Here is a 9,795-nt window from a genome sequence, read left to right on the forward strand (position 1 = left end):
GGGAGCAGCACCACTGCTCGTATGGCATCCCTCGTGGTGCCCAGGCCCTCCTCCTCCTGGGCACTGCTCTCTCAGCTTGTCCCAGTCTGCCCTGATGTGTGGGGTTCCTCTTCCTCTGGTGTAGGCCTGGGCTCTTCTCCTGGTAACTGTCAAGAGGTTTCTGTAGGCAAAATCCTGCAGTTTCTCCAGGTTCCCCTGGACAGTTGCTCCATTCTGTCAGCTGTTAATGGCTGCAGGCAGGTGGCTCACCCTGATTGTGATGATCCCGGGAAGTACAGGCCTGTCAGTGTGATCTCTTTGCCAGGTAAACTCATGGAGCAGATTATCTTGAGTACCATCACGCAACACTTCCAGGACAACCAGGTGATCAGGCCCAGTCAGCATGAGTTTACCAAAGCAGGCCCTGCTTGACAAGTCAGATCTCAATCTATGACAAGGTGATGTGCTCAGTGGACAAGGGAAAGGCTTTGGATGTTGGCTACCTAGGCTTCAATAAGGTTTTTGAAACCACTTCCCAAAGCATTCTCCCAGAGAAACTCAAGGCCTGGATGGACGTAGACTTCATTGGGTTAAAAAGTGGCTGAGTCTCCAAGTCCAAAGCATTGTGGTGAATGGGGCCAAAGGCAACTGGAGGCCAGTCACTAGTGGTGTCCCCCAGGGCCCAGTAGTGGGGCCAGTTCTCTTCAATATCTTTAACAGTGATCTGGATGAGGGGATCGAGTGCACCCTCAGTATGTTTGCAGGTGACACCAAGTTCAGAAAGAGTGTTGATCTGCTCGAGGGTAGGAGGGCTCTGCAGAGGGATCTGGATAGGCTGCACCCATGGGCTGAGGTCAACTCTCTGAGGTTCAACAAGGCCAAGTGCTGGGTCCTGCTCTTGGGGAACAACAACCCCAACCATACAGGGAGAGGAGAAGCTGGACAGCTGCCTGGTGATAAGGTCCCTGGGGATAGTGGTAGATAGATGGCCGAGTATGAGCCAGCAGTGTGCTCAGGTAGCCAAGAAGGCCAACAGCATCCTGGCTTGTACCAGAAATACGTTCAGCAGGATGAGGGATATGATTGTCCCTCTGTAACTCAGACCTGGTGTGGCCAAACCCCAAGTTCAGCTCTGGGGCCCCCTGTGTAAGGACACAGATCTATTAGAATGAGTCCAGAGGAGGGCCACGAAGATGATCAATGGGCTGGAGCACCTCTCCTATGAAGACAGGCTGAAGGAGTTGGGGTTGTTCAGCCCGGAGAAGAGGAGGCTCCGGGGAGACCTTACAGCGGCCTTCCAGTACCTAAAGGGGCCTACAGGAAAGCTGGGGAGGGACTCTTCATCAAAGAGAGCAGTGATAGGACTAGGGGTAATGGTTTAAACTGAAAGAGGGTAGATTCAGATTAGACATTAGAAAGAAGTTCTTTACTCAGAGGGTGGGGAGGAACAGGCTGCCCAGAGAAGTTGTGGATGCCCCATCTGTGAAAGTGTTCAAGGCCAGGTTGGATGGGGCTTTGAGCAACCTGGTCTAGTGGAAGGTGTCTCTGCCCATGGCAGGGGAGTTGGAATGATGCGATCTTTAAGGTCCTTTCATACCCAAACTGTTCTGTAATTCTGTAAATATGAAACACAGCACCATACCAGCTACTAGGAAGAAAAATTAACTCTATCACAGCAAAAACTAGGACAATATTCACCGCTTATTCCATACCATGTCTGTCATGCTCAGATCTAACACTTTCCAACTGATCACCACCAGCCATCTTTTCTGTCTTTTGATATGCTCACAAAAATACCATTTCCTTAGTCTATTTGTGTCAATAATAATAATAATAATAAATTAATAATAATATATTGTAATATAATATATAATAATAATATATTATTATATTAATAAATTAATAATAATATATTATTGATAATAATATATTAAGAATAATAATATATAATAATAACAAATGCTGTTTGTTATTGTGGTCAAACCACAGCAAGTCTTCTTGGTGCCTAGTGTGGAGCACAAAGGTTGAGATGACAGATCTGACCAGAGCGTTTTAAAAGTGAGTTGTTCTAAGCATTAGATCTGTTTAACAGTTGCTGATCACAATGTCGATCTTTTTGATCTGGGGTCTGTTGTGCTTGTTTTCAGAATTGTGTTGTATAGCACATTGCTAACTGTCTGTCTTCCATGTCAGGCTGTTCATCAATTCTGGGGGCTGGTTTAAGGTACTTTTTTGCTGTATTGGACAGCACTGACTTATGATAGGATAAAATTATTGCCCCCTCAATACCTCAGGAATCATCTCTTCATTTCTTAGAAATTATTTAGAATTACACTCTTTTATACTCTTTGCCTTCTCTCCTCAGGGAGTAAATCTATGCAGGGTGGGTGATGATGGTGGGTGGAACTGGTATGGACAGTGGGGGATGCTTTTCACCACTTCTTCCCTCTCCCTTTCTCCTGCACCTCCCCCTTCTCCTCCAGGACAGGCATATAGCCTGTCCAAAGCCACTCCAAACATTGCACCAAGCATTGCAGGCACTCCAGCTCCTGAGGTGCACCCAAAGTTTAATCGACCCCTGTGACAGGCTCTAGAGCCACTCCCAAACCTGCGATAGGCCCTGCAGCCAGAACAACTCCTCTGAAAGGCCCTGCAGCCAGAACAACTCCTGTGATGGGCCCTGCAGCCACTCCAGCCCCTGCAATGGGCTCCATGGCTGGGCCAGAGAACCAGACTGTGCCACTATTGGTTGCCTCTTTATGAAAGAGAAAACAATGGGTGTGGAAGCCAGTTTTTCTTTAGAAAGTGAAGAAACTCCTACCCAGTCAAGAAAGGAGGGAGAAGATAAGGCAGGTTTCTTCAAAGTTGGGCCATCATGGAAGCAGGAGGACAAAGAAGAAGAGATCATATAAGCATCAGAAACCAACTGGTCCCTATCCCAGTGTTATCTAGGAGATATGGGAAAAGATTTCAGCCATCATCTTGGTGAGCACATTGTCACCTGGCTGCTCCAGTGCTGGGAGAAGAGGGCCAATAGCCTGGAATTAGAGGGCAGGGAAGCCAAACAGCCGGATTTTGATTGACAAAGCCATTGCAAAAGGACACAAGGAACTTAATCCTGTCATGCTTGAACGAAAGGTATTCCTTCAAGAAAGATCTTGTATGACAACCAGGAAAGTGGACCAACATGGAGAGGGGTATCCGGTACCTGAGGGAATTAGCCATGTTGGAAGTAATTGATAGTAACCTAGACAACAAACAGCTGTCCAAAGATCCAGATGAAGTCAAGTGCCCATGACCCATGTGGCAGACGTTTGTACACAGTACACCATCATCATATGCCAACTCATTGGCAGTAATGACCTCGAAAGACCAAGAAGAACCCGTGGTGGATGAATCGGCTAGCCAGCTCTGGCATTACAAAGAAAGTCTCTCTTCTTCCCTATGAGCCTGTGTCTCATCTATGGAGAAACTTTCTCATGAGTTCCAACAGCTACAAGAGGATACATCTTCCTCCCCACCTGCACAAACCAATAGCTCAGCTATCAGGTGTAAGTGTCCATCTGCCCAAGAAAGTTGATATAGTGGGTGCATACTACGTGCAACCCTGTGGTTTTAATTGTGTGACCATGGAAAGGCCATGAGAAAATGGGATGCATAAATCTACCTCCATCCTAGAGGCACGGATACATGAAGTGCAAGTGGCCAGGTTCGGGGGGACCCCTGCTTGGGGAAAGGCTGGGCATCGGTCAGTCTGTGATGAGCAATTGCATTCTGCATCACTTGCGTTATACGTGGAATAATAATAATAATAAAATGTGTTATTCTTTATTATTATTGTTACTGTTATTCTTATATCTTTATTTTCTGTCTTGTTAAACTGTCTATATTTCAACAAATAAGCTTTTGAGTGGTGGGTGTGATCTAACAGCTCAGTATTGCTTCGGTGCCTGACAGGTTAAAGCACAACATGTTTGACAATAACAGTTCAACGGCACAAATCACACTTGTAAAAGTCATCTCTCCTGTGTTCAGAGAAGGGCAGTCGGTGATGACTTCAGTCTGCTTGAAACACCACAGCCCAGCAGAGACCCTGCTGCCTTCGGGAGCTGTCAGCCCTGAGGCCTTGGGGACACCTCGAGGGAGCCCAATGGCACAGAGCAAGCGATGCCATGGTCGGGTGCTGTGCTGCTGAGCTGGGCCGGGCTCCTGGGCCCAAGGGGAGCTCGTGGCAAGCGGGCAGCGCTGCAGAGAGACAGCTGTGCCCAGGAGCAGCTCCTGTGCACAGCGCAGCAGGGCTGGGGGCTCTGACCACAGCTGGCACGGGGAGAGGAGAGAAGGAGAGAGGGCTTGGAGGCAGTGAGGAGCGCAGCAACAGAGGGCAGCGTGTGGCAGGACAGATCTGCAGGCTCTTGGCACTGTGAGTCTCTGGCAGCAGGGCCATGCAGGTGGGGTTGCCAGAGGGGTCTTCTACAGCTGGCACATCCGATGGCTGATAGCGGCTGTTGGGATGTCTGTTTCTCCAGCGAGGAGTAGAAGATGCTTTAGTGAATGGCATTTATAAGGAGGCATTTGAAGGGGAAGACTGAGGCTTGGTTAATCTGAGATTTTTGGATTCTGTGCTTTCAGATTCCTGTTGTGGAGGGGAATCTGAGTGAATCTGAGCACATAGACTGTGGGATGGGGTCTGTGAGCATGGACAGGGAGGAGACGTGGGGACACAGAAGCGGCTCCCAGCAGGGACACGGGCAGGCAGCAGGGACATGGGCAGGCGGTGAGAGGGAGCTGCTGCCAGAAATGCTGTGCGAGGGAGGGCTCAGGCACCTCCCTGGGACAATCGCTGCTCTCCTCTCCCACCAGCACAGGGCAGCTGAGACCAGAACTGATGGACAGACTGGCTGTGCTCTCTGAAGTACACTCTGCACCAGAGGAACAGTATCTGTGACACTGAGGATCCACAAGGTTTCACTTGTAGTGCAGCAGGAATGACAGTATAGAAAAAAGAAATCGCCATAGCCCTTGTCTGCCGTTAGGGGACTTGGGAGTAAAAATTTGTTCACATCAAGAGTTAAAATAATCTGAGAATACTCCATGTTCCTCTTTACTTCTTTTTATAGGTAAGGACTGTTAACTACACTGCCCACAGCAGAGTCCCCTCCTCCCAGGGACAGCCTCAGGCAGCCCCAGTCAGAGCTCGTGAAAGGGACCTGCCTAATGTCTGGTTAATAGGCTGAAATTGAATCACATATTAACAGACAATTCTGTTGTATTTTCTTACTGCCTTTTCCATACTTGGTCAGAACCCCATGCCCAGAACCAGCAAATGGCCAACAGCAGCTCTGTGAGCGAGTTCCTCCTGCTGGCATTCGCAGACACGCGGGAGCTGCAGCTCCTGCACTTCGGGCTCTTCCTGGGCATCTACCTGGCTGCCCTCCTGGGCAACAGCCTCATCCTCACCGCCGTAGCCTGCGACCACCGCCTCCACACCCCCATGTACTTTTTCCTCCTCAACCTCGCCCTCCTTGACCTGGGCTGCATCTCCACCACTCTCCCCAAAGCCATGGTCAATGCCCTCTGGGACACCAGGGCCATCTCCTATCAAGGGTGTGCTGCACAGGTCTTCTTTTCTGTCTTCTTGGTTGGAGCAGAGTATTCCCTTCTCACCATCATGGCCTACGACCGCTACATTGCCATCTGCAAGCCCCTGCACTACGGGAGCCTCGTGGGCAGCAGAGCTTGTGCCCAGATGGCAGCAGCTGCCTGGGGCAGTGCCTTTCTCAATGCTGTCCTGCACACGGCCACTACATTTTCCCTGCCCCTCTGCCAAGGCAATGCTGTGGACCAGTTCTTCTGTGAAATCCCCCAGATCCTCAAGCTCTCCTGCTCGGATGCCTACCTCAGGGAAGTTGGGGCACTTGTGTTTAGTGTTTCTTTAGTCTTTGGCTGTTTTGTCTTCATAGTGGTGTCCTATGTGCAGATCTTCAAGGCTGTTCTGAGGATGCCCTCTGAGCAGGGCCGGCACAAAGCCTTTTCCACGTGCCTCCCTCACCTGGCCGTGGTCTCCCTCTTTATCAGCACTATCATGTTTGCACACTTGAAGCCCCCCTCCATCTCTTCCCCATCCCTGGACCTGCTGGTGGCAGTTTTATATGTGGTAGTACCTCCAACAGTGAACCCCCTCATCTACAGCATGAGGAACCAGGACCTGAAAGACACACTGAAGAAAATGCTTCTAGTGGTAATATTTACTTAGCAATGATTTGGCTATCTCACTTTTCTAGTTTTACTCAAGTTAATCTGAGCCAAATTTCACCTTTATGTGTAGTATTGTTTGTAATTCTGTTTGCAGTTAAATATTTGCTTTCATTCCTCTTTTCCAGATGACCAACCCTTTGTTTGACTGAGATTTTTTCTGTAAACATGTTTATTCCTAAATGACACCTGGCCTCCATTGTGGCATCTGGGTACTAAAAGTGAAGTAGCTCAGTGCTCAGGGCTCTTCTTCCCGAAGTGGAGTGCAGAAGATGCTCAGGGAATGCCAGGCTCAAAGCCTCACTCATGTTCTTGGGTGCCACCGGGACACAGGGGCACGAGGGCATGGGGTGGGGGGTGAGGGAGTCAGGGCTGGACTGAATCGTCACTGGTGGAATCCCAGTGCCCCTGGAGGCCCTGACTGGTCAAGAAGCATCTTCCTGGGATTGAAACGTGACAGGACTGGTGGCATCAGGGAGGTATCGGGAGCCACCAGGATACCCTAAGGGTTCTCCTGGGATGCTGTGTGCCTTGTGTTGGGTGGGCAGCGAGTGGGTCTTCAGAGTAAAGCCAAGCCAAAGGATGCACGGGCTGATGGGAGCTCTGCAATGCCGGGACACACAGCGAGGCCACAGCACAAAGGTCTCAGAGACCTTCAGTGAACAAGCGGAAAGGGCCAAGACTGGGTGACCAGGCAAGGACCGGGAGGTGGGGAGAGGTGGGCAGGGGCTGGGCTGGGCTGGGCAGTGCCCGGCAGAGGGCAGCAGCAGCGTCAGGGAGCGGTGGCAGCATGCAGGGGAGGGCTCCCAGCAGGGCTTGGTGCTGCAGAGCCAGGGCTGGGGAAGGGAGCCCCGAGCTGCAGGGGCAGGGGACACGAGGCCGCTCGGGGCCCTTGCTGGCCTGGGCAGAGCAGGAAGGGGGCCCAGGGCATTCGTCCCCTCACCGCAGCCTGCCACGACCTGCACGGCGCTCACGGAGCGTCCAGGGCCAGGCTCTGCCCCGTGGTGCGCAGGGAGAGGGCAAAGCCTCTCTGAAGAAGAGGCTGAAAGTGAAAAAGGTCCCTCCGCTGCCCCGTGGTGTGACAGGGCCAGGGTGGGACAGCTTACCTTTATTTGATGTAGTTCTTGTGTAATTTGCATTGGTGATGGCACAAAAAGACAGCTCCTTCACCAGTCATGTACATCCTTCTTCATGTTAGGCCACAACTCAACGTCCTTCACTCTGCTTTATCTCACAGATGAACTGGATTAGGTCTCCTTGATTACTCTGAGGCACAGTGCAATGCTTTTTCCCTTCTGCTACTCCAGCACAATATGAGTGACTTTCCCTTACTCTGCGCATTGACTTGACGGGTCATTTCACATTTTTCACTTTCAAAACCTTAGTTGAACGGGGACCATTTCCAAAGTGAGACAAGTTGATGGGTTCTGGCTCAGCCATTTGAAGCGTGCTATACTTGAGTTTTTCAGCATGAGTTTGCTAGAGATGACCCAGGAAGGTAAACGGGTGTTCAAGTGTCTCGTAGGAATAAGGGGTATCATGGGTTAAGTAGGAGTAAGAATATCATGGGTTTCCAACAGGCATTTCAAATCTAGAGCAGTCCCAGGAACCCACTGAAGAAGGGGTTTGTCTTTGAAGGGGTTTCCTGTGCTGGGCTGGGCTGCAGTTTCAAGGAGAAAGACCATTGCTGGCAGTGGAGGTGCCCTGGGAACTCCACCTGGCTCCACCTGATTTTCCCAAAGGGCTCCGGTCTCCGGCAGGTCTTTTCTGACATCTGCTGGTCCAGGGAAGTGCCTCAAACACAACGGGGCCACAGGAGGTTTTCCCTGGTTATACTTATTTTCACACAGCAAAGTTCTGCCTCAATGCCCAGTAATTTATTTTAGTACTTAACTAATAAAGCAACTACTCATCAGCTCAAATAATTCAACCCCTTCCATTAAATGTCTCACATGAATGATAATTTCTATTTTGAAGAAATGTGAATTTTCAGGATGTATATCCATCGCAGGAGAAGAAATACTGGTGTTCACCTGTGCTTGCATTGTCGTCGCTTTGTCTATCATGGTGTGTTCCCTCATCTTCCAGGAAGAAAACCTGACTTGATTACACAGACCCTGCCGAATGTCCCTTTTCCAGCTGCCTGTCTGGACCTATGCACTTCCCATGGGTCTCCTGCTTTGCCCTCCCCTTATTCTTTGATCATTCTGACCGCTCTCACCAACCCAGTTGCTGCTTTGAGTTTCAGTGAGTTCCAGCTCGCCCATCTCTCAGCAGTCTGTTTAATGGTTTCCTTAGCAAGAAACTCATCATTTCTCATTGTATTTGTATGATATGGATTAATATTAACACTACTATTTAAAATTTCCTATTAATTAGTGTAAAATAAATCTTGAACAGTCATCCTTTTTGGAAGGTAAACATCACTGGAGGCGAAAAAATAAGGTACTTTAAATTTTTTTTTTTTTTTAAATTGCCGCATGGTTTCCTATTCTTTGTTTTCAAATAGGACAAACCCTGCTCTTTCTACCTAAGCAGGGCTTCAAAGGAGAAACCCTAGACCAATATCTATAGGAAAATGATGCTCCAAACTGAAATGCAACAAAATTCAGCCTTTAAAACGAGGAAAGATTTCTATTAGATGCTCTTTGAAATCTTCCTCCTTAACTACACCATGAAAGCTCTCCAATTAGCTGAACAAGTCTTGAAGACTTGAAGAAAACTGTGGGAGAGATATGGCTTCTTAGGAGATTCTCTGTTTTAATGAGATCCGTGGCGTATTTTGGTGCTGAGTCTATGAAACTTGGGTACTGAGAGGAGAATGATGCAACTGCTTGAGAAAGTAAAGTCAGAAGGAAAAGTTGAAGTGACTTGGAGTATTAATGGGCCCCACTGAGGGCTCTTACTAACAAAGCCTCCCCAGGGACTTGTTAGGGCAGATAACTGGAGGCCATGATTCCAGCCAGGCAAAGCGCTGTGCTGAGAAAAGTCTTGGTTGGTTTTGGTGAAGCAGAAGGGCCAAGGCCTGACCCCAGCCCCTGGGAGGGGTGATCCTGCACCCCCCCGTCTGGCTCAGGGCTCTTCTTGGGGTCTGTATGATGTGGTGGGCAGTGTGATGCCATGAGAAGAACTTCATTAGGACACCTCCCCACCCCTGCACAGGGTATCAAGGAAGCAGTGAGGCCCCTTTGCAATGACTCTATCTCGTCTCCTCAGAAGCTCTAGCCAAAAGGACAAACGTCAGGGCTGTTGGGGCCTTCCATTCTTGCCAGCACCCTCTGCCTTCTCCTCTGCAGGCTTTCCTATGCTGTTCCACACTTCTCCCTATTTCCTTGAAGTCTGCAGACACCCATCTCTGTTCACCATCTTGCTCTCATCCAGGACTTTCCATCATCTCACCCATGTTTCGTCAACCCTCATCAGCTGTTCCTTAAAACACAAAGCCTGTGTCTGATTACAGACACTCTTTGGGTGACCTCTAGCACCACAGCACGACCCTTTGAGGGACATTTCTTTCTCCTTGCCGCCAGTGCCACGCTTCCAAGGTGCACTTTGTGGCAGTTT

At 49.4% G+C, this 9,795-nt stretch overlaps 1 protein-coding gene across 1 annotated transcript; it reads left to right on the plus strand.

The window, feature by feature from the left end:
- The first annotated feature begins 5,278 nt into the window (after positions 1–5,278).
- LOC136787773 (olfactory receptor 14C36-like) lies at positions 5,279–6,337 on the plus strand. Its single transcript, XM_066985092.1, has one exon. It carries the CDS (start codon positions 5,303–5,305, stop codon positions 6,230–6,232), a length of 930 nt encoding a protein of 309 aa, XP_066841193.1. The 5' UTR covers positions 5,279–5,302; the 3' UTR covers positions 6,233–6,337.
- The last annotated feature ends 3,458 nt before the right edge of the window (positions 6,338–9,795 follow it).

This window comes from Anser cygnoides, chromosome 30 (assembly GCF_040182565.1).
Source record: "Anser cygnoides isolate HZ-2024a breed goose chromosome 30, Taihu_goose_T2T_genome, whole genome shotgun sequence".
In the NCBI taxonomy this organism is placed as follows: domain Eukaryota; kingdom Metazoa; phylum Chordata; class Aves; order Anseriformes; family Anatidae; genus Anser; species Anser cygnoides.

Coding starts and splice junctions, on each gene's coding strand:
- LOC136787773 (XM_066985092.1), top strand. CDS start 5,303: ATGGCCAACAGCAGCTCTGTGAGCGAGTTCCTCCTGCTGGCATTCGCA.